Source organism: Poromitra crassiceps, assembly GCF_964638095.1.
Source record: "Poromitra crassiceps genome assembly, chromosome: 22".
In the NCBI taxonomy this organism is placed as follows: Eukaryota; Metazoa; Chordata; class Actinopteri; order Beryciformes; family Melamphaidae; genus Poromitra; species Poromitra crassiceps.
This window is the reverse complement of record NC_139647.1, coordinates 14,489,525-14,515,056: the sequence shown is the minus strand read 5'-3', so window position 1 is coordinate 14,515,056 and position 25,532 is coordinate 14,489,525. Positions and strand designations below refer to the sequence as shown.

The window sequence follows — 25,532 nt, the reverse complement described above, 5'->3', positions numbered from 1 at the left end:
TCATCACCGACACTGCTGTCATCTACCGTCATCTAAAACAAGCAGCTTTCATTTATTCGGGGTCTGGTCCTCTTTATGGTAAACTAGTATGATCACAGAGGCTAGCCTGGGTAAACCCAGCCCCCACGTGACCTGCTCTCAGAGTTCTCAGTCACTAGTGACTGAGAACCAGAGGTCTGAGAGCAGGTCACGTGGGGGCTGGGTTTACCCAGGCTACACAGAGGCAGCCTTGTTTAATCATGTCTAAAAAATAAACAGCGGATTGCAGTGTTTTCACTTCTCACATCATGTACAGTTGACAATGTTCTTATGGTTTTATTCCATCAGATCAAAGTAATGCACATATTCCCAGGTTGTTTAGTTTGGTGTCCATTCTGAAAGCCAGGCGCAGCTGGCTGACTCCTCCGCATGTCAGCCAGCTCTGCTTTTAATAACGCAATGTAATTAATTGTAATTTAATTTGAGCTCAGAAATTGATGATGTTAGGATAAGACAGTTCCATATTATGTTCGATCCAATTTAATTTCTCTGCGATGGGCGCAAACAACATCATCTGTAACACATCGGCCATCGCTGCGAGTATAAACATGATGTCGTTATGACCAACGGTAAACATACTTCCTAATCAATCAAAAGGTGCTCTGTGAAATACTGCTAGGTGGAAAACATTTAATGATTAAATCACTAAAGACACGTGTATTTTCATATAGAAGCCTTGTCCAATTTCCCCCACAATTAATTAAAATTTTCACTTGAGATTATATATATATATATATATATATATATATATATATATATATATATATATATATATATATATATATAAAATCACCAAATCATTGTTTTTTCTTTTTTCACCAATCACCACCAGAATGGAGTTTATCAGTGAAAACAATTGGACGTGATGTTCATGCATTGCTACAGTGGCGTTGTGGTTGGTGCACTGCATGTGTATTTGCTGTGGGTCAAAGACAAAGTGGAGCCAGATGCCATCTGATCATCTACATCCATACATCCATACATACATAGGAGGCAGTGGGGCCAAAGCCCCCCCGCCCCCCCCCGGTGCCAGACAGTGCTGTTAGGATGCATTAGTGCGGTGCGGGCGGTGGCATGCTGGTTGCAGAGGGAATATGAGAGTTTCACTTGTAAAATGGAGATCTTGCCGTACTGGGTGTAGCTGCACTGCTGAGACGGGGATCTGCACCGTGCCTGGAGGTGCTGTGAGGAACACCTGAGGGACAGCACCTGCACACACAAACACACACACACACAGACGCACGCTCAAACCCAGGCCCTTTGAAGTTGAATTGAATAATATATATAAATAATACTAAATAATACTGACTATATACAATCTTAAACACTGCTTAAACTCTGTGCAGTGTATATCCAGAGGACAACTTATAGTACATAACCTAACTTGCCCTGGTGGCAAATCCCACCCATCTGGTACGTCAAGTAGGTTAAAACTAGATGTACCCGATACTGTGCTCATGTACTGAAACTGTACTGAAAAGTCATCAAAGTGATTCATGTTTATGAAGATTATCCTGCTGAACCCAAATGACCGCTCCCATAAACTTTTGTTAACCACAGACCTTATTTGATGCATTTAAGTGAAATCCCCATCCCGGTAAGATCCAACATGCTACTTCCTGACTCCTTCCTGCGGTCCTCTACAAAGATCTGGCACTCTTCACATGTACAGTAGGGGTGTGACCTGTACCCCTAACCCTAACCTCTTCACAACAGTAGGGGTGTGACCTATAACCCTAACCTCTTCACAACAGTAGGGGTGTGACCTATAACCCTAACCTCTTCACAACAGTAGGGGTGTGACCTATAACCCTAACCTCTTCACAACAGTAGGGGTGTGACCTATAACCCTAACCTCTTCACAACAGTAGGGGTGTGACCCCCGGTGCCTCGGCTAAAGTCCCACACAGGCCTTCCTTCCATCATGGCCACCTAATCATCCCTCACCATCTAATTGGCACATTCAGTCCTCAACTCTCCACCGTGAGAGCCGATGTGTGGTGAGCGTTTTGGCACAAACTGGCTGCCGTGCATCACCCACAGGGGGTGCTACACATCGGTGGTGGGTGGATGAGTAGAGTCCTCCCCCCTACATCCCTAGTTAAAATAGGATTATTTACACCTGTGTGTGTGGTGGAGTGGTGTCTCACCTGTATCTTGGGCCTGTGCGTGGGACACGTGCATGGTGGAGGGGGCCTGGGAGAAGGCGTTGAGCACAGCCAGGCCCCCGTCAGCCAGCCCAGGCGTGGAGGTGTACATGAGCGTGTGGGGACTGCCGTACATCATGTGACCCGCCATGGACGTGGGCATCGAGGAGGTGACGATGGTTGCTGGGAGACTCACCGTTGCTGGAGGGAGAGGGAGGGAGGGAGGATTTGTCTACAGGTTTTTTGACCAGCAGGTGGCGCTTCATAGCCATAATAAGAGAGGCATTGCCACCAGTTCAGCTCAATTCAATTCAGCTTTATTGTTTTGGATTATTCAGGGTTCCGAAACTGTCTTCAACATGAAATGTTGTGCTGTGATAGTGATGGCAGCCAGGCAGACTATGCGGTCTCCTCCCTTCTCTAACACAGCACAGCAAAACAATACTGTATTTGATTTGATTTATTCGACGTCAAGTTAAACACATTAAATAAAAAGAACATGCGTCTCAAGCTAAACATCAAGGATAGACACAATAATGTCATGGACTTATTTCCATTGTGGTCCGTATTGTGTAAGTTGAGCGATAAGACGGACGTATTTACGAGTTGAAATGCTAAGTCAGTGGTTCTCAAAGTGGGGTCCCCAGCCAAAAGGGTCATCGTTTATTTTCACTAGAATTCCAACCATAAGTAACACAATGACAGAATAACACAATGACAGAATGACTATTTTGGCCATGAGTTTCTTGCACTTTCTGTAATAAAACATCTTAAAGGAACACTCCGCCCATTTTCAACCAGCTTTGTATCATTAGAACATCAGTAGTATATCAGAAAACTGTAAACTGTTTTGAAGTCTGTCATTTAATTTGACAGTTATTGAGTGTTAAAGTGTGGACCAGTGACATCACTGGTCCACACTAACTCAAATTAATAACTCATTAACTCAAATCAACTCTCAATAACTGTCAAACTAGATGAATGATGAATAGTTTGACAGTTATTGAGAGTTGATTGGAGTTAATGAGTTATTAATTTGAGTTAGTGTGGACCACACTTTAACACTCAATAACTGTCAAATTAAATGACGGACTTCAAAACCGTTTACAGTTTTCTGATATACTACTGATGTTCTAATGATACAAAGCTGGTTGAAAATGGGCGGAGTGTTCCTTTAAGGTATGACAAACCCCCCCCCCCTACTCTCCTGGCCCTGTCTTGCAGGAGCCTGGTGTTGGGGGGGTCGTTAGGCCGATTGGGTGCACCTGGGCCCGGTGCACTCATTGGGCTTTAGAAGACCTTCAGACCAGAGCCGTATAATAGAAGAGTTCCGACATCTCCATTCACTCCAATGGACCAGTTTTTTTCCAGGAAGTAGAAAGTGGAACTCTTCAGTAAAAAAAGCAGCACTGTCGAGTTGCATCAAAGTAGACAGTGCTATACTTTGAAAGGGTTTTTCATCCCTTGAAATGAATCAAATTGTACATTATCGGCTTTATTTTAGCATGCAAAAGTAGCGCGAGACCCATTCCTGGCTGTTCATTGGCTAATGATTCTTGCATTTTGGTCCTCCGCTGACGCCACTCTCTTACTAGAGGACACTACTTCAGACCAGAGCCGACTTGCAAAATCTCCATTCACTCCAATGGACCAGTTTTTTACTCTCAAGAGTTCCAGGAAGTAAGGTCCTGGATTAAGCGGCACTGTCGAGTTGCAGCAAAATAGACAGTTTGTGTTGTACTCTGAAAGGGTTTCCCCCCCCTTGAATCAAATTGTACATTATCAGCTTTATTTTAGCATGCAAAAGTAGCGCGAGACCCATTCCTGGCTGTTCATTGACTAATGAGTCTTGCATTTTGGTCCTCCGCTGACGCCACTCTCTCTCTAGAGGACACTACTTCAGACCATTCAGTCTCTCTCCCTCCTCAACTATGCACATTTTTGTTTTGTGCATTTGTTTAATGTAGTTTGTCTAGTCATTTGCCCTTAGTTTTAGTTCATGAATTATTGTTTTAACTTTTACTTTGGTGTCTGACTCCCCTCATATATTACAACCTGGAAGTAACAAATGAGGGGAGTCGTACCAAAGTAAAAGTTATAATAATAATTTATGAACTAAAACAAAGGGAAAATAACTAGACAACACAAACGACATTAAACAAAAGAACAGAATGTGCCTCGGTGAGGAAGGAGAGAGAGACTGCTGAGTGTCTAAGCCCGGGTCCAGGTGCATCCAATCAGCCTAACAACCCCAACACACCAGGGCCAGGTTGCACTAAGCACCTTAGGTTCAGATTTCCCTTAGAGTCAGAGTTAAGGTGTCCATAAAATAGAATTGGCTGCACAAAACACCCTTAAATATTGTGCTTATGTTTTCCTTAAAATGTTTAACCTTATGGAGAAGATTTAAGGGTGTTATGTGCAGCCGATTCTATTTGATGGTCACCTTAACCTCTGTCTCTAAGGGACATCTTAACCTAAGGTGCTTAGGACAACTGGGCCCAGGCTCCTGCAGGACAGGGCCAGGAGAGTGGGAGGGTTGTCACAAAATCCAAAATCTGATCAGATGGGTTAGGTCTAGGGACAAAATCTCATCAAATGGGGGTCCGTGGTGTCATTTGTTTCAGTTTAGGGGTCCTTGATGTGAAAAGGTTTGAGAACCACTGTGCTAAGTAACCCCTTGTTTATTGAATTGATTCCATGATTTTTACTGGCTCTAAATGAGGTGGAGGTACTCGAGCCCGACCGATATGAGATAATGACGCAATTACAAATGACAGAAATCCACCGACTGCAACGCTTGTTAGAAAATATTTTGTTTTCACTTTGTCGAAAGCTGGAGGCGGCCAGCGCCTCGTAATTCTCTATGCATCTCTAAGCACTTTCAACGACCCGTGTCTATTTTCAAAAACTCTTAATGCCTCGATTTTTTCCCAAATTCACTAAGTTTCAAGGATTTCAAAGGCCCCGTGGGAACCCTGATTATTCTGTGTTGACCTCACAGTGACAAAATTAAACGTACAGTTACACCTCTCCGCCATCTGGCGCCGCCAGGCCTACGCCTACGTGATGCAAAGTGTGTGACGCATACATACAGTAAGATTCAAGTGTTGCAGTGCTCAGCCAGGATGAGGCTATAAAGGCCTGGATCTCTCAGGAGATTCTCCAAACGTGACCTGAAGCAGACATTGGTCTGTCTCAGAGGAGGGAGTGGACCTGACGTACCGGTGGAGTTGGTGGAGGTGTGGATCATCTCGGGGCTGCTGTCGCTGTTGGAGCTGGTGTTGGGGTGGACCTGGATGGCCTGGAGCTGCTGGGGAACCCCTGCTCCTGGGAGACACAGGGGGGGAACATGGCCACTACAGTAAGTCACCAGCACCCGGCGCACCGTTGAGTCAATCTGTATGGCCAGGTGCCATGCTTTGTGCCAGGTGCTTATAGAGATCAACAGGTCACGTGACGCTCAGTGACGTCTCCCGGTCCGGAAGACCCCATTAATTTTCTGCATAGACATTTAGAAAAAAGTGTTCCCCGCTTTTTATTTTCGCTCCAAGTGAAATGTTTTATGGTCACTCACGATTCAGTACGCCGCTGGTTGGCTTGGTTCCAGCCTGAAAACTCGTTATATAAGGATTTTTCAAAATGTCTGTGGAGAAAATGAATGGGGAATTCTCTTCCGGGGCTGGAGAGACGTCACGGAAAATTCACATGACTGTTGAGCTCTATAATGGAAGTGATATTAGTAGTCGTAGCAGCAGTAGTAGTATTGGTATTAGTGAGAGCAGCAGCAGCAGGAGTAGTGCGAGTAGTCGTAGTAGGAACAGTATTAGCAGTGGTGGCTGTACTTGAGATAGTAGTAGTAATAGTGGTAGTACTGTCCTAATATTAGCTGTATTATTACCAGCCCGCGACAGTGATTGCTGCAGTGATTGCTGTCACTTCACTTTGGAAGTCTGTGTGTGTCGTCATGGCAAAAAGTGGTCCTGGAGACACCTATTGTAGTGAGAACTACCACAGAAGCTGTTCTGAGTACTTTGCCTGGTGGTTCATTTGTCCGTTTGTCTGTGGACAGATTTTGAGAACATGATAGCATCAAAACCGTACAAGACGCAGTCAGGAAACTATACAGGTGTGTAGTTGAAACTATACAGGTGTGTAGTTGAAACTATACAGGTGTGTAGTTGAAACTATACAGGTGTGTAGTTGAAACTATACAGGTGTGTAGTTGAAACTATACAGGTGTGTAGTTGAAACTATACAGGTGTGTAGTTGAAACTATACAGGTGTGTAGTTGAAACTATACAGGTGTGTAGTTGACATCGAGATGACGGCCACGTTACCCCTCGCGTGAGATCCCATCATGCACCTCATCTATTACATACATAAGCGCCTTGAGCGGCTGGTAGCACCACATTGCAATGTTGAATGTCGATGATGTATGCATGTTTTTTTTTTTTTTCCTGTGTCTGAGCCCGTTTGTCCTGTATCATTACATTAGTAGTATTAACAATAACATTATTATTATGATGAGCCATTGGTTTGTTTGTGTGGGATGCTTTTTTGCAATGTGTGTAGGGGAATTATGTGTTGGGGGTATGTGCTCTGACTGTAGGCCATGCAGAGCCCCAAGACCCATGCATAAAAGAAATACAGTGTGCACACATATACCAAGTAGTACGGTAGAAGTCACGCGACCAGCTCTAGGTAGATACAAGGTACATTTACGATGCAAAAAATTCAATATTTTGTTCAGCGACTCCATTCCACTTTGATGTTAACAGGAGTTTTAAAGTCAATGTACCGGCGGTTTCACTCACTCGAATGCAAACACCCCCCCCACTGCAACCCCTCCATCCGAGCAAAATTGTTATTAAAAATATTATAATAATAATAAAAATATTATTATAAAATTATTATTATTATTATTATTATTACTACTACATGCATGTCCCTGCACCTGTGAGGGAGACGGCGGCAGGGAAGCGGAAGACTGCCTGCTGCTGTGTCTGCTGCGGCTGCACCTGGGCGTGCGCCCCCTGCAGGGCCAGCGAGTGCTGCTGCAGCTGGCTCAGAGACATGGTGGGGGTGCCGGGGGGGAGAGGAGTGCCTGCTGGAGACACACACAGGGACAGGAGGATTAGGAATGCTACATCTCCGTCCTGGAAACACAACCACCGTTACCTCAAGCTCATTTCAATATTAAGCCACAAGAGGGCCCCAAAACCCTTTTAGCGGGTTTTGTAAAATCGCTACGCCAATGCCTCGACTGGTTTACGGCTTTTATTAAAAATGGCAGGAACATATTTTGATAAGAAGTGCAACTATTCAAAAAATCTTTGATTTGAATGAGTAAATAATGAAATGTTATTTATCCATGTAGCAACACACACAATAGTTCTTACACAGTAGACACTAAACAATGTAGTTACGAGGTGACACACAGTGGATATCAATCATACTGGCGTTTACTGTAACAGTAAATAGCAGGATTTCCACTCAGTGAATTTAAGCAATAAGTATTAAATGTGTATAAGTAATAATAACTAAATAAAAGCTTATTGCTTATATAAAATGGAAGGAATGCAAATATTCAATACTTAATTGAAATGATCAATTGATTCAATAATAATTAAATTTTCATCTTCTGCCCCATAGCAACATATGTGAATAGTAGCTAAATAACGTGGTTGCTAAGTGACACATATGACACCGGTATGAGTGGTGATTTTCAGTTGGCACATTCATATTCAAATGAGCTGTTGTGAGGTCAAAGGTGTGTTTTCAGTGATGATTTAACAATGGCTTCAAACCTGAATCAGCTAAATTCAAATTTAGCTTAAAAAAATAAATAAAGTCAAATCATTTGTGTGTTACTCTTTTGTTATTTGGTCGGCGACCTTCTTTCCAAAAGCAGCGTTGATTTGTTTGAATTGTGTGCCATCAATCAGTCTGTCGGCGTAGAACTCGGCAGATCTCTTAGTTTGGACGGGAACTCTCCGGTTACAGCCTCACATTTGGTCATACGCTCCATAGACAGTTGCCTTCTCAAGCTGTCAGCTGAGGAGGGTTTAGTGTGGGAGGGAGTGTTGTTCCACCTGGCACTGCTGCTATGTGCCAGACAGGTGGTGGAGAGGAGGGAGGGAGGGAGGGATGGAAAGGAGGGGGGGGGGGGGGGGGCGATGGGAAGAGGAAGACGGGGGGAAAAGGAAAAAGAAAGAGAGGAGGAGAGAGATGGCGAGCGATAGAGAGGCTGGCCTGGCTGTCCTTCAGCTGTCTGTCAGAATGACACACAGTCAGGCTCTGGTGTTGGTGAGCATCACGTGTCTGTCATGGCAGCCAAGGGAGAGTACAGTCAACAGAGCCACAGGCAAGCGACCGGCTCGTAGCATGACTGCCAACACCTAGAAGAGGCAGCGCTGACCAGCCACCAGGCCTGTTCGCTTTCATGGCTGTGCAACACAGACTAGCCTAACACATCCTGTATGAGACAACAGCATCATAACGGAAAAGACAAACGCACTGGACAGCGGTTACGTTCGGAGCAGGGTTTCTCCAACACTTTCAAGTCACGGACCCAATCAAATAGACACTCTTTACTAGGGCAGACAGAGACCTCCTTTGGATGAGATTTAGTACCGACTACACTGTACTTCGAGATAATAGTCCCGACAGTGATTAGCGATTGGAAGAGTCATTTTTGTACATCCTCTAATTGGGGTCATGTTTGATACTAAGTGACTGCTAGCATCCCCAGACCCCACTGGGGTAGACCACATATAGACCACATATTTCACTGCAAATCCGCAGACTAAAAGGGACCCAATGATAGAAGAATCCATTTCGAAATACGAGATTCCCAAATCAGAGCCTGCCCTCCCGACGCCCCCCCCCCCCCCCCCCCCCCCCCCCCCTGGTGTTGGTGAAGCAGACTGCGTCTGTGAAGCCCCTCTAATGAAGGGGTCACGTCTAGTTCAGGAGCACTCTGTCACAAAGCTCTCGTACGCCTCAATTAGGATTTCAGCACGAGGCCACCGACCCTTCATTGAATATTCATGACTAATTATGGGCCATGTCTATTGTGCCGCTCGCGTCGCCTAATTATTCCTCTTTCCCAGACTGGCAATCAAAGGCTCGGGCGCGTCGTCCGTAGATGTGGTTCTGCTCCTCCATACTGGGGCTTTGTAAAACCCGAGGAGGAAGAGCGCTGGTGACCGGCTCTGAAGGACCTGCTGCGTGATGAAGGACCGCTGCGTGATGTCAACAACAGCTTGGAGATTGGAGACACGAAACACCCCTGGGCGACAGCCGAGGTCACGGCACAGCGCCCATCCAAGTTCTAATCATATCAACAAGCTCGACAACACGGACACCATTAGCATAACGTGTAGGGCCTGAAGAAGTGTCTTTTCTTGACCAGGGTATGATTCTAAAGACCCAACGGGGCCCTGCTTGAGGACCAGACACACCTGCTTGAGGACCAGACACACCTGCTTGAGGACCAGACACACCTGCCTGAGGACCAGAGACACCTGCCTGAGGACCAGAGTAGACACACCTGCTTGAGGACCAGACACACCTGCTTGAGGACCAGACATACCTGGCATGAAGGTGAAGCCGCTGGGCAGCTGCATGACGCCCGAGGAGGCGCCGGCGGTCTTGAGGACGGTACCGTTGGCGCTGATGCTGCCGCTGGCGGAGACGGGGGCCAGGTAGTTGGTGATGGGGAACCCGCTGCTCACCTGCATGCTGGTGGAGGTGGTGGGCACCGTGGACTGGCTGGTGGTGCCGGGCAGGCTGGCCACCGTGAACGCCGGCTTCAGGGTGTCCTGAAGGAGGGCGAAACAGACAACGCCTACGTGAGTAGGATGAGACGGGGTCAGGTCATGTGATAGAAGCAAATTGTTGAGGTAGGAAGAGGTGTGAACTAGATGCTAATCTGGACTTCCTGGTTCCTAGTAGCCTGGGTAAACCCAGCCCCCAGTGACCTGCTCTCAGGCTTACCCTGCTTACAGTCACAAGGTAGTGACTGAGAGCAGGTCTGAGAGCAGGTCACGTGGCGGCTGGGTTTACCCAGGCTAGGTTCCTAGTGTTTCAAAGTGCTACTCTACAGATCATGACCCCTTAATGAAGCGATGCCCGCTCTTTGGTTGAACTGCATCTACAGTTCAACCAAAGAATGATTCTCATTTTCAAGTTTTTAATTAGATTGAGAGGCCCAGAGGCGGTTTAGCGTTTCACAAGAAGAAGAAAGTTGTTTTTGTTTTTTTATATATCAGAAGGGGGAAAAATGAAATCAAATGCCATGAAAATTAATCTGTATGGTAGATGTATGTTTTTCCTATATACCATAAATCATCTCACAATCGGCACAAATGATCTCACGATCCCGTGTGTGATCCCAACCCGCGGGTTGAGAAGCCGCCGTGCTAAAAGACGTCGAATCCAGCTGCTGCCAAACAACATCAATAAGACGCCTAAAACAACAGTGTTAATCAACATCAATAAGACACCTAAAACAACAGTGTTAAAACAACAGTGTTAATGGCCCTTTTCCTCTGAGCAGCTCAAAGCGTTTCCACAGCACAGAGAGAGAGAGAGAGAAACCACTGAGGTGGAGAGGCGGGGGGAAGGGTTTGGGGTTAAGGATGAATGGATGGTTGACAGAGAGCAGAATGGGTTTTTAATAAGTGCAAACAGGGTAGACTAAAGCCTGGGATCCTTCTGTAATTACACCCATATGTTATTAATTACACCCATATGTAAGATACAAACTAGTGCAGAGACCATCGCTACTTGAACAATTTGATTCTCCAACCAGGAAGGACTATTGGCTGTGCTGGGCAAAAACTATTTAATACTTACCGTAATCAACTGAATGAAGCAGGTTGACTATATAGGATAGCATTAGCAACCGGACATTATTTGGGGTATTCATATGGAAATATATAAACTGAACCCTTTCCCCTACACCAAACGCTTACTTACTCCACATCTTAATATGTCCAAGAGAGAGCAAGATATAAACAAATCGTACGTATCATCATAATAATCATCCTAATAAGATGTGCATGTCCATGGAAGTGCATCGTCTTTGAAGACTGACACTAGACTACCAATTACACCGCTGATATTTGGATACTTTACACAATGAGAAGTAAAGTGAAGGTCTAACATGATGACACACCTCTCTGTAAAAGACAGAGCTGATGCAAACGCATCACATCCATGTTCAGATCAGAGGGGCTGAGGAGCAGCATCTCAACATACACCGACGTGAACATCAAACCAGCCAAAGAGCACAGGATGTGTTGAGTGAGTGGGCTGTGCTGCGCGAGAGAGAGAGAGGAGGCGGGTAGGCGTCGGGCCACGATCATAAAGAACATGAGAATCCAGCGTGTTCCTACGGTTCCTACACACTCCTATAGCAAGTGTGCACATGATGATACTAACGATCTGTAAAAGCAGAATAGCAATAAGCCTAGACATGAGTAGTTCTCTTTGCTGTGTGCATTCAAAATTCTGAGGATTTTCCCAATGATTAAACGCGGATGCAGAGGATGCCGACACAAATCATTAAAGGTCCCATTCCGTGCAAAAGCTGTTTTTACTTGTAAATGCATATATACTGCTGTCAGCCCTCCCTGTAATGAGTGGTCACAAGCTCAGAACTGCCACAGTTGGATTTGTCCCTATCCAGCTTCCCCCTGCAGTCTCCTCCAAGCCACACCCCCAAACGCTTCGTTTGCCCAGAGGGGAATTGGGACGTCACAAGCTTCCTCACGCATACTGCGCGGGTCTCTCTCACACAAGCTACCTGCACCATTTTGTCTATAGCCACAAAATTAACACTTCTAGCTGGAGCGACGCCAACTGTACGTGATCCAGCAACTGCGGAGGTGCATTCGGTAAGTCTAGGCATTTTGAGATGTCCTCTTTAGCGTAGCAACGTTAAGTTAACGATAGCGTTAGTTGTAGACACAACCTAGCGTGCTGGTCGCTAATCTGATTGGCCGCTGGGAGCCTGGGGTGGGCTCTCCCTCAGCGGCCAATGGGAACTGTTAGTTCTGAATATATTATAGAAACAGACCTTTCTTGGGACGAGGAAGGGACAACTCCGTCACGACAAACGGGGTTGCTATATTTTCGACAAATTAATCCAGAATCATGTTTTATGGACCAGAGACACACGTTTTTAAGAGGTTACAGCTGCACGAATTGGGACCTTTAAGGGCAGAATGTTAATTAGCTTGGATGTGATGATCACTGCAGCACAACATCAGGGAACAACAGACAGGCGGGACAGGTGGAATGCCCCGCCCCCAACCAAAACAAATGGGGAGTTGTAAATCCTGGAAAACGGGTGCTGTAGAGACAGGCTAGAGAAAACGGGTGCTGTAGAGACAGACTAGCCCAACGTCTCCTGGCAAATGTGCAGATCAGCACTATTGCTGCCATTCCCCCTTTTTCTGCCAATTGTAATTGGTCAATTTGCCCTGCCTACAAGTATGCGGTCGCCGGGTCGTCGCTCCGCCCCCTCTGCCGATCGGGGGCGTCGACTCTCACACGCCTCCTCCTCCGACGCATGCATATTGGTTTTTATACGTGACTGATTACATGCGACACTGGGTGAGAGGTAGAGGATCCAGCATGGACTGCACTGATAAGGCCTTCCTACCACACACTAGTCCACCACGCACACATTGGACACACAGCTAGCTAAGCCAGGAGATGGAGCCCAGCCTCCAGACACAGAGCACTACTGGACGGACGTGTGGACAGATCCGTAGAGTAAAGACGAACGACTAGAGACTTATTTAATGAGTTTGAACATAAATGATTCACATGAATTCATAAATAAATAATCGAAGGGTGTCACATTTGAGTGAGACACTTGTAGGTCCTCATGACACACGGATGACAACGCAGAGTTTGTGTAACACAAGCTGCTCTGAAGCATGAAGCAACAACAGCACGCTATACAACAGCTATGCAGTGCTGAAGCATGAGCAACAGCACACTATACAACAGCTATGCAGTGCTGAGCAGGCAGTCCGTTTCTCTGAAGCCAGGAGCTCCGCTAGTCCAAGGTCCTTTAGCTCGTTTAGTTAAACAGAAGCTTGAAAGCTGAGGGGGGAGGGGCATGGAGATGAGTCACGCTTAACTTGTTGTGCTCTTTTAAACCAACAAAGAAGAAAACTCAGTCAAAAAGAATGTACCATTTATTTACCATCAGCCCCCAGCATCCATCACGTCACATGATCGCTGACAATCAAACCGTGATACAGCTGTTCCTTCCTATATTTGCCCACAGATTTTGAATTTGAGGTGCGATTCAATTTCTGTTCAATAAGCTTTCATAGAGCAAATGGAATCTCTCACTCAGTGGCAACAAGTCATTTGTAACAGACTTCTTCTCATCTGATCTCCCCGTTTGTAATACTTGAACTATATATATTTTTGTATAATGTTGCGTTCAATGTATTGATTTCTAACATTCAGGAAACGTCACATCTATTCTAATGTCAACTCTCGATGCAATTTGTTGCTTAATAAACGTCAAACTAGGTCATCACTAGTTTGGCAGACAGACAGGTTACGGACAGATACAGTAAAACGTCATAACAGGAAACAACAACAACAATGAAACTAACATCATGTGTGAGACAGTGCGCCAAACAATTCATAGCACAGGGACAGCAGTGCCTCTGGTGTTGATTTGAATCAACTTAAAACAAGTTCTATTCACACTGGGGCTACAGTATGATACAGAAACACACTGGAGCTACAGAGCTATGCTACAGAAACACACTGGAGCTACAGAGCTATACTACAGAAACACACTGGAGCTACAGAGCTATACTACAGAAACACACTGGAGCTACAGAGCTATGCTACAGAAACACACTGGAGCTACAGAGCTATACTACAGAAACACACTGGAGCTACAGAGCTATACTACAGAAACACACTGGAGCTACAGAGCTATGCTACAGAAACACACTGGAGCTACAGAGCTATGCTACAGAAACACACTGGAGCTACAGAGCTATACTACAGAAACACACTGGAGCTACAGAGCTATGCTACAGAAACACACTGGAGCTACAGAGCTATGCTACAGAAACACACTGGAGCTACAGAGCTACAGAAACACACTGGAGCTACAGTATGCTACAGAAACACACTGGAGCTACAGAGCTATGCTACAGAAACACACTGGAGCTACAGAGCTATGCTACAGAAACACACTGGAGCTACAGAGCTATGCTACAGAAACACACGAGCTACAGAGCTATGCTACAGAAACACACTGGAGCTACAGTATGCTACAGAAACACACTGGAGCTACAGTATGCTACAGAAACACACTGGAGCTAGAGAGCTATGCTACAGAAACACACTGGAGCTACAGAGCTATGCTACAGAAACACACTGGAGCTACAGAGCTATACTACAGAAACACACTGGAGCTACAGTATGCTACAGAAACACACTGGAGCTACAGAGCTATACTACAGAAACACACTGGAGCTACAGAGCTATGCTACAGAAACACACGAGCTACAGAGCTATGCTACAGAAACACACTGGAGCTACAGTATGCTACAGAAACACACTGGAGCTACAGTATGCTACAGAAACACACTGGAGCTACAGAGCTATGCTACAGAAACACACTGGAGCTACAGTATGCTACAGAAACACACTGGAGCTACAGAGCTATGCTACAGAAACACACTGGAGTTACAGTATGCTACAGAAACACACTGGAGCTACGCTACAGAAACACACTGGAGCTACAGTATGCTACAGAAACACACTGGAGCTACAGAGCTATGCTACAGAAACACTTTGGAGCTACAGAGCTATGCTACAGAAACACACTGGAGCTACAGAGCTATGCTACAGAAACACACTGGAGCTACAGAGCTATGCTACAGAAACACACTGGAGCTACAGTATGCTACAGAAACACACTGGAGCTACAGAGCTATGCTACAGAAACACACTGGAGCTACAGAGCTATGCTACAGAAACACACTGGAGCTACAGAGGTATGCTACAGAAACACACTGGAGCTACAGAGCTATGCTACAGAAACACACTGGAGCTACAGAGCTATGCTACAGAAACACACTGGAGCTACAGTATGCTACAGAAACACACTGGAGCTACAGAGCTATGCTACAGAAACACACTGGAGCTACAGAGCTATGCTACAGAAACACACTGGAGCTACAGAGCTATGCTACAGAAACACACTGGAGCTACAGAGCTATGCTACAGATACACACTGGAGCTACAGTATGCTACAGAAACACACTGGAGCTACAGTATGCTACAGAAACACACTGGAGCTACAGAGCTATGCTACAGAAACACACTGGAGTTACAGAGCTATGCTACAGAAACACACTGGAGTTACAGAGCTATGCTACAGAAACACACTGGAGCTACAGAGCCATGCTACAGAAACACACTGGCGCTACAGAGCTATGCTACAGAAACACACTGGAGCTACAGAGCTATGCTACAGAAACTAATAGAAATATACCCGTCAGTGCTTATAGCATCGCAAGTGGGAAGTAGCGCTTAGTAGCCACAGAAGCGAGACAGAGAGAGAGTGTGTGTGTGTGTCTGTGTGCGTGTGTGTGTGTCTGTGTGTGCGTGTGTGTGTGTGCGCGCACGTGTGTGTGTCTGTATGTGCGTGTGTGTGCGTCTGTGTGTGTGTGTCTGTGTGCGTGTGTGTGTGTGTCTGTGTGTGCGTGTCTGTGTGTGTGTGTGCATGCGTGCGTGTCTGTCTGTCAGAGGAGAGACAGGCCTGTGCGGGGTTGGGACAGGGGGAAAGGGGGACACGGGACGGGACAGGACAGGGCGAGACAGGATAAGGGCGAGAGTACAAACAGCTGAGGGTGCGAGCAGCTGGCGGGAAACCCGAGCACCTCTAAAGGAGAATTAACCCGTCGCGCGCCAGCTGAGGCGTCAGGAGGGCCACGTGCAAAGAAGGACAGCCGCCATCTGACTCAGAACAGTCCGCGCGCCATTTAGCCCCTCGGGCCCGAGCCAGAGCCACTGGATTCCTGCGCCCGGGCAGAGATGTTTCTCCCTCTGGAGACAGCATGGCTCCTCAGAGGACAAGGTCATCGTGTTCTTCTTCTAGCCTTTTCTTCACAAGACGCGCATCGACAACACAGAGTCGACAAATCAATGGCCGCTCTCGCAAAACACCTACTCGGGTCCAGCGTGGCGGCAAACAGAAAGGACTGAAAAAGGGCGTAGGCTACTAACAGTAGGCCGCTGCATTGGCCAGGTAGCGACAGCCTCACTGTAGTGAGTATAGTCACGCTCCCACTATCTGTGACCTACTAATCAGTCCACTACCGGCCTACTGTTTTGTTTGAGTCTCCATGTGTCTCTTGTTCAACTGGTCATTCTATAAACAGAGCCAGAGACAAGGCAGCGCATAGTAAACATAGGGCACAGACTGGTGTAATGCATTCCTTCAGAGCAGAAGCCAGAGGAGAGGAGATGATGCGTGGAGGAGCCTTCAAAACACCATCAGTTCCTCCTCAATTCATATCCATCTCCTGGTTCTTCTTCTGATACCGTGAGATCTCAACTTGTCGGTATGGAGGAAATTATGACCGCGCCCGTCATTCAGTTACAGTCACTTCCACCATCCCCCCCCCCCCCCCCCAGTGACATAAGTGACGTTTCCATTCAGGTTTTTGCGAACTTAAGTCGACAATGTTAAAATGACCATCAGGTGCTTAACGGCTGTTAATTGATTAAGTGGGTTGTGGCTGCGGTGTGTGTCGATGGAGGGAGCTTTCCAATGCTTACTTGCAATAATAATTATTATTATGTCATGTAATCAGCCGATGGCCAGATTTCCTTCTTTCTGGTGCTGATGAGTAAATAAATATTACGGTCAATATGACAGGAGAAATGCCCAGGCAGGGTCCAGACCATTCCGTCCAGACGATCTCTTATCTCAGGAAAGGCGTTTTTCTCTCCCATTTTGCCATTTCCATCAACCTTTTCTAATGAGCTACTTCAAAAATGCGTATAAAATGTACAATGATATAATTACTATACATCCAACTGTGCTGCAGCAGTTGAAGATGTTTGGAGAGTTTGATCTCTACATCGCAACCATCACCTCTTATTTTCTGACCATTTCAACCTCCCCTCTCAGGGAAATCAAAGTGTGGCTGGAAGAAAACAGCGACGTGGGGAAACTCTCCACTTAATATAATGAGGCATCAGAATGTAAGATGACGTGTGGATTGATTGTGGGTAAGGCTGGAGGCTGGAGGGCCGAGGCGTTTGGACTAAGTAATAGATCCTGTAGACTCATGTATCACGTCTGCGTAGGCCTCCCTCACATGCCATTTAATCCATTACAATAGAGGGGTCATTATCATACTCAGGCTACGCAGAGAGATCAGGTCTTATACAATTCACCCTTTCTTACATCCACCACGATTGCATACTAAGCGTCATATCTTGCAAGTGCAAGGACAAAATCATTGCTAGTTTCTAGCACTCAAAATCTTTTTTCTTTTAACGGGGCCTTTTTCACAGCCTCCATTTTGTGTCTAAAATGCAGGGTAAACACAGGTGCTGCAACCAACTCAGCACTGCAACCCCAGCACTGGAACACCTCTAGGGAATGGAAGTTGGAAACCCTAATGAATGTTTTGGTGCACCTGTGTTACTTCCTGCCGTTTAGACGCAAAATGGCTGCTGTGGAAAAAAAAGGCCCATTACCACTGGGTAGCTGAAACACGTCGGTTGGGTCGTTTTAACATTCGTGCGGATGTTAAAACGATGGGGTTTTGACATTTTTGGTGGTCTGAGGTCAAAAGTATGCTCAGGTCTTTTTTCTGTGTGTTTTACAAAAGTCTCCCTCTCACCATGTTAGAACACTTTGTGGCCTCCTGTAGAGAAAATACTCAACACGTTTACTGTTGGGGGTTGTTGCATGACCCGCAAATTCTCATTGACTTCCATTATAACATACTTTTTTGGGACCTCAAAAAAGGGGGAGATGTCAGTACACATAACGAGGGATGAAGTTATCAATGAAATAAGAAACAATAACAAAATAAAAAATAAAATAAATACTATGAAATTCGCCATTCTCAACTGCGGTCCATGCCATGGACCTTAACAGTAAATTGAGGGTAAAAAAAAGATAAAGTGCATTTCCCAAAAAACTAAAGATGGATCAAAATGAATGTTGCTGCCAATCTTTGACCTATCCCAGGCTATGAAATCCCCTCCTTGAAAAATCCACTTTGCATTTATGGGAACGAAAATGTATGGGAAATTGTGTTTTTACTGTACTTACAGTACTACTGGACACTGGCATTTGAGAGGTTAAAGTTCTGACTAAGTATGAAATGTTGGTACACATAATGAGGGATGAAGTTACCAATGAATAAAAAAAATATAAAAAAAATCTTTGGGAAAAAATTAATAATAATCGTATTAATTATTCATATTTTGGGTAGTCGCGTGGCCCAACAAAAAGATTAAAAAAATAAGTTTTGAGTGCTGGAAACTAGCAAAGATATGGCCCTAATAATCTTAATGTGGAGGATCTGGAGAAAGAAGTCGGGAGATCAGCAAGTCTTAGAAAAACACACTTCAGGGGTGCTCTGCTCTGGTCAGGTGTTCTGCTCTGGTCTGGTCAGGTCAGGGGTCAGGGGTGCTCTCCTCTGCTCTGGTCAGGTGTTCTGCTCTGGTCTGGTCAGGTGCTCTGCTCTGCTCTGGTCAGGTGTTCTGATCTGCTCTGCTCTGGTCAGGGTTGTGCTGCTAAACGGTATCGACTACCTTCCCCTTTGTTCAAGCGGGGGGAGAGATGAGTTATTTGAACACAGCTGGTTTTGAAAATGCGGTGCATTCTTAAAGCGTTCTTCATAAACCAAAAATAGTCCTGCTATTGGCAACAACATGCGTAAAAGAACCATTTTCTTTGTAGGTAGTAAACACAACACGTTTTTGTTAAGGGTGTACCGCTTGCCCTCCCTCGCAATCACCGACGTCATCCTAAACGGCGTAAAAGAAAACTGCAGAGTGATTAATAATAAGCAGAGAAGAAGAAGAGACACACACAAATGATTCACTATTCACCAGGGATTCAATCATCTCAAATTGAAGGTGACAACTGGCGTTGGGAGTGTGGTGGTGTTGGTTGGAGTGTGGTGGTGGTGTTGGTTGGAGTAGCTATTGTGCAGTCAGTCTACTGGTGGCTGGCTGGTCCCGCTCCTAATCTCCCATTTGCTGGCTCCCGTCTCCCCGTCTGTCACCCTGCCAGCAGCACGGAGGAATTTGCGGCTGCGTTTGGGACGGCTAAAAAAGGCAAGGCAGCCCAAGTGGAGGAGGTGCAGCCAATGGAGGCTGACCTGTCCAGTTGCTCGCACTCGAATAAGGGGTGGCGGGTGGGGGTGGGGGGGGGGGGGTGACATAACGCTGGTTCCCTCCCCCTCTGGCACAGACACACATTGCGCTCTCTCTCCCCCCATCCAGCCCCTCCACCAGCCCCATCTCTCCCCCCCCACTCTCTCTCTTTCTCTCCCCCCCCACTCTCTCTCTCCCCCACTCTCTTTTTTTTACATTATATTACACTCATTACTCATTACATTACACTCTCTCCCCCCCTCTCTCTATCCCTCTCCCACTCTCTCTCTCTCTCTCTCTCCCCCCCTCTCTCTCTCTCTCACTCTCTCTCGCTCCTCTGTTTAGGAGCAGCCTTGTGATAAGAGCGCATATCTGGGCAAATTAACTTTCCATTATCTCAATGCTTCTCTCCTGTCACCTGGCACTTCAAGCCGCGGCCCTGCTGGCAGTTAGCAGCGTGACAGGAGAGAGAGAGAGGGGGGGCGTTACACAGACACACACCATCTATTAAAGTACACTTCGCCACATCAGACTGCGAATGAATCATCGCCCAATCAGCCCAGTTCCTCCGAGTCCAATTCCAACGCACGCACAAAGTGAAGACCAACTCAAAAGGTGTGATGAATGACCTGAAGGTCGTCGGTCAAATCTGTCAAAAAGGGATGTCTAATTAGCCATGAAACAAAGATGGCGGTCAGCGCCGCGGCCTCGGCGTGGAGGCTCTCCGGGGACCCCGGTGGAGCTCGCCGACGTCACAGACGGTGGCGACGGAAATGCGATCCGCGCTAACGAGCAGTGGGAACAAATAAACCTCACCATAATAATTTACAACAGCAACCGTGTTGGCAGCCAGAACAGTAGGGAGACAGTGTGTGTGTGTGTGTGAGAGAGAGAGAGAGAGATGGAGAGAGAGAGGGTGAGATGGATAGAGGGAAGGAGAGAGAGGCAGTGTGTGTGTGTGTGTGAGAGAGAGAGAGAGGGTGAGATGGATAGAGGGAAGGAGAGAGAGAGAGGGAGATGCATAGAGGGAAGGAGAGAGAGAGAGTGGGGGAGGAAGGAGGTGAAAGCCAAAAGAGGCGGTGTTACTTCTCTATGCAAACACAGAAGTTATGTTAAATTTGAGATTGTTGTGTTTTCTTGGTTAGTTGGCTGGTTTTCCTTTGGGAATCCGTGGGATTCACCACCGGGATCCAAAACTAAAAAACTAAAACCTCTCTCCTGTAAGCGCTTGTTTTCTGGTGTAGCCGCTTCCCCTCGACGTGCTTCATCGGACTTCTTCTGAAGTTAGTGACTTCCTACATTTCCCAGAAGAGCAGGTGTGTGAACTTGTGCCATTCAGCTGTGGGTTTTTACTTTTTTTATGATTTATTTATGGGATTTGTCAACTTTACACAAACAAAACACGTACATCACAACACAACACACATAACTTCACAGTTACAGCAAAACAACAATACAATACAGAGAAAAAAGTAAATAAATAATATAAAATAAGATAAACAACAAGGGGGAGGGGGGAGGTAGACAGAATTAAGGATAAAAAGAGGTCAGTAGAAGTAGCTTATACAGAGGTCAGATACTGTAGGTCGGGGTCAAGACGAGATCAAGAGGGACCAAAGGTCCTTCAGTCCGGAGCTGGCGGGATAATTTGGATGCCCTTTATATATTCTGAAAAAGGCTGCCACATTTGATAGTACTTGTGCAGGGAGCCTCGTAGGGTGTGCTTAATTTTCTCCAGCTGCATAAAATGCAGCACGTCCTCCACCCACCGAGAGTGAGTGGGAGCGTAGGGACCCTTCCAATTCATTAGAATTGATCGCCTCGCTAGAAGAGCTAGAAAAGCCACAAAATCTAAGAAGTATTTGGGCAGAGGAGTCCCAGCTGGCAGGACTCCAAACAGTGCAGCAATTGGGGACGGCTCTATGGGCACCGAAGTGACCTTAGACAAAGCATCAAAAACGGATTCCCAGTAGGAAGAGAGAGGGACACAGCCAAAACATATGACAAAGATCTGCCGGAGCTTGCCGACATTTATCACACGTGGGATCAATGTCAGGAAAGATCCTCGCCAGCTTACACTTAGACCAGTGCACCCTATTGACCACCTTACATTGCAACACCCCATGTCTGGCAAATAAGGAAGAGTGGTGGACTCTGTAGAGAATCTCCTCCCAGGTCTCATGATCTAATTCTTCTCCCAACAGTCCTGTGACCAGATTGTACATAATAATGCAAAGGATTCAGGGGACTGTAGCATGGATATCTCATTATATAAACGTGTAATGACACCTTTTTGATTTGGATCTTGTTGTAAAAGCAAATCAATGGGAGAAGTAGAAGGAATGGCAGGAAACCCTGAGAAATGTTTGCGGACAAAATCACGAACTTGCAGGTACCTGAAGAAGTGGGCTTTTGGAAGCTCATACTGTATATATTTACCAAATCATTAAATGAAGCAAATAAGCCATCCACATATAGGTCGCTGATTGTGGAAATTCCCTGACTGTGCCACAGATTGTAGGCCTTGTCCAGTACAGAGGGAGGGAAAAGCGGGTTGGCACGGACAGGGGATGACAGGGGAGGGGAGGTGAGCCCGTGGTGACGTGCAAATTGGTGCCAGATTTTGTTACTCTTCTTCACCATAATATTCTTAATAAATTTGGCTAATGGTGGCAGGGAGGGTGAGCACAAGAGAGGCTGGAGCGCAGGAAGCAGATTCCATACATAGCCACGCAGGAGTGGGATCAATATCATCCATATTCTGCCAATGTAGGATGGAGCGCAAATTGGCTGCCCAAAAATACCGTTGGAAGTTGGGTAGAGCCATTCCCCCTGAGAGTTTGGGTCTCTGCAGTACTTGTTTTCGAATTCTTGGGTTCCTTCCTACCCCCCCAAATAAAATGCTAAATCCTGCCATCCAACTTACGGAAAAAAGACTTTACAATAAAAATGGGAATACATTGAAAAAGGTACAAGAACCTGGGAAGCACATTCATCTTGGCACAATTTATCCGCCCAGCCAAAGACAGGGGGAGAAGTGACCCTGTCCATCTCTTCTACGATGGATCTCTCCCTGTACGACTGTTGAACATTGGTGCAAACAATGACAGGATATAGAACCGACTCTGTGATTCTGACGGACCGATACCAAAACCTGATATTTACCTTTGATGTTTTAAGTCGCTTGATCCCCCCCCCCCGCCCCCCCGCTCTGTAAGCTGTTTCAAAGGGCAGACACTTTCCTGGCAGGTGATTGGATGAACCATCTGTCCATCATCACATCTATCGCGGACACGCTTTTTCACTGTCGTCACACCTAAACCCCGCCCATAGCGGCCTCTGGAGTGGATGCTGATTGGTGCGAACCACTGGTGGTGGTTCGGATTCAAACCAACAGATTGGAGCGTGGCAAGATGGATTTGTCATGATCTCATGATCTCATGATCTCACGTGAATCCATCTCGCAAGGTTAACCCAATTGTAGCTCTGGTGGAAATATTTGGACATGATGTAAATATTTGGACATGATGTAATGTTGTTTATGTTTGGCCAGTTATCCATAGGAATAAGACTTAATACACCAAGCAACAAAATGGGCCCAGACATGCAAGGTACATCGCCAATAGCTGTTTTTCCAGTTTTAGGATAGATTTTTCCTTGACCTGGGCAACATCACTTTAGCAACAGAATTGCAACAACCATCACATGTGATTTTATTTCTTGAACAAAGTTTGTCATCTTCTCATCATGTGTGCCTCACCTAGCATCTCTCGGCCTTTCTCTCTCTTTCTCTTCTCCCAATCTCCTCCTCACTCCCCCCTCCACCATCACCCAGCTCAAGCCATGAGATGTTTAGACTAGCCTGGCCTGTATGTATGACATACTGCTCTTCTGATGAATAGGCTCCAGACACTACGGAGAGATGCATGCAGGCAGCGACCGCGGCCGAGAGCAGACCTGCTGCAAAGAAAGGAGCAGGCGGCGCAGAAAATCCAGGCCTCCGAAACCCACCTGCCATGTCCTCCTAACCATAACCATAACCCTAACATGTCCTCCTAACCATAACAGCGCTGATCCTGACATGGATCACGCGGCGTTCCCTTCTGTGTTCAGCAGCAGCAGCAGCACTCTTGGGGGCCGTGGCGCGGCGGGGTCTCTCGACTCCCACACTCGCAACTGGACCGGGGGTCATAGGTCACGACGTCATCAGCGACCCCCCCCCCCAAATGATGTCATACGAAACGGGGGACATGAAGTATCGCTCAAATGTTTCCATTCCAGCCGTCCTGTTGTTAAATATATATATTGCTCTTCACTCCCACTCATATGCACATCCATACCTCCCCCCTCCATATCACTAAATGAAGGGGGGGGGGGGGGGGGGGAGCAATCACAGGACTCCAAAGACAGCTGCAGCTTATAAGGAATGCGAGGGGCCTCAGCCAAGAGAACAGGCAGGGAAACCATACCATATATGGCAATAAGAGGCAGAATCTAATTTTTATCAATGAGCGAGGCGCGCACGAGAGTGGCTTAACGTTCAAAAAGGGTCGATCCCTCCGTCGTTGACGGTGTATGTGGCACACGTTAGTTAGTTTAACCGCCTCGTTAAAAACAAATAGGAACCCAGAAGTGTGTCGGCTGATTCAAAGGGGCGTACTTAAGCCGTGTAAACAGCAGGGGGGGGGGTGTCTCGGCTTCCAGCACGTGACGATGGCGTGAAGGTGGCGGGACGGCGACGCGTGTCTGCTGACAGATTCACAGCGTCTCTCGAGCTCGCCGCTGTGCGGTGAGCGTTCAGAGGGCCAAGGTTTAAGAACGGCTGCACGCTGATTAACGCGGCGCGGAGATAAAGAGGTCAGAGCGATCAACACAGGGCACACAACAACAACCAAACAATACACACACAGAAACGATTCAATTTTTTAGGAGTACCGTTGTATGATTTCATCTTTTGATTTTCTTGAAAATAAATATCCTAATATGCCGCTGTGTAATGTGTACACTACGAGAAGGAATACAACGACATTTCTGTCATGAAGATAAGCTGGGTAAGCTCTACTTCACAAAATGTGTAAACTGAATTTGGGTCTGTTTACTTTCCAATATATCCATTATGTTATATTAACATGACACAGAATAACAAGAGGCATCGCACAGAATAACCAGTTTGACGTTGTGATATTTCAAAAACCTAAGTACGACTCGCTCCTGCGTTTGAACCGTGAACATGAAACGGCTCCTATCTCCAAATCAAAAAGGTAAACAGTGAAGCGCTACATAGCGGGCGGCGTGTTTCTGGGCCTAATACGAGCCAGGCCCTGCTGTGATTTATATTTCCACAGTGTTACAAGGCTTTCCCGGGTCAAAGGTCAACAATCTAAAGAGAAGATAGCTCCTTTCCACACTGCCGAGCCGAGCGGGGATAATGTTCCACAGGTCACCTGGCGCTCTCTCACCTCACAGCCCCTCTGGAGCGAATGCGCAGGCTATTCGGTTTAGATTAAAAACGACTCGGTGCGCAATCGCAGCCAAACCGCAAAGCAAGCGGAGCAGAGGAGGCCTGGAGTTGGAACAGACACAAGTTCAAAACTCGGCTTACAACAGTACAAAGCTTCTTTTCCACAGCTGGTTGGTGGGGGGGGGGGGGGGGGGTTTGATGCATTTTGCTCTCGCCGTGTGCTTGTCTAACCTTTTGTGGAGAGTCTTCCCACCAGATCCATTAGTGACTCTCTATGGTGCTTTATCTTCAAAAAAAAGGCAAGAACAAGAAAAAAGACAAAAAAAAGGAAGAAAATCCAGTGCCTGAAATACATGCTTTCCATTAGCGAGCAGACAGTCAGCAGGTCAGAAGAACTCTAACTCAAAGTACTACTGTACCATTATATATATATATATATACATATATATATATATATACATATACATACACTGTAC

The 25,532-nt window shown here is 46.3% G+C and overlaps 1 protein-coding gene across 1 annotated transcript in view; it reads right to left on the bottom strand.

Annotated features, from left to right (window-relative positions):
- LOC310795979 (serum response factor-like) overlaps window positions 1-25,532 on the bottom strand; it is a gene marked incomplete at its 3' end in the record, with an annotated part of 32,768 nt that overhangs the window by 389 nt on the left and 6,847 nt on the right. The window contains exons 3-7 of the mRNA XM_083658120.1: window positions 9,784-10,012; window positions 7,144-7,296; window positions 5,412-5,516; window positions 2,190-2,387; window positions 1,172-1,248 (exon numbers count right to left, since the gene is read on the bottom strand). Of these exons, the coding sequence (XP_083514246.1) occupies window positions 1,172-1,248; window positions 2,190-2,387; window positions 5,412-5,516; window positions 7,144-7,296; window positions 9,784-10,012 (762 nt within the window). The remainder of the gene's footprint in view (window positions 1-1,171; window positions 1,249-2,189; window positions 2,388-5,411; window positions 5,517-7,143; window positions 7,297-9,783; window positions 10,013-25,532) is intronic.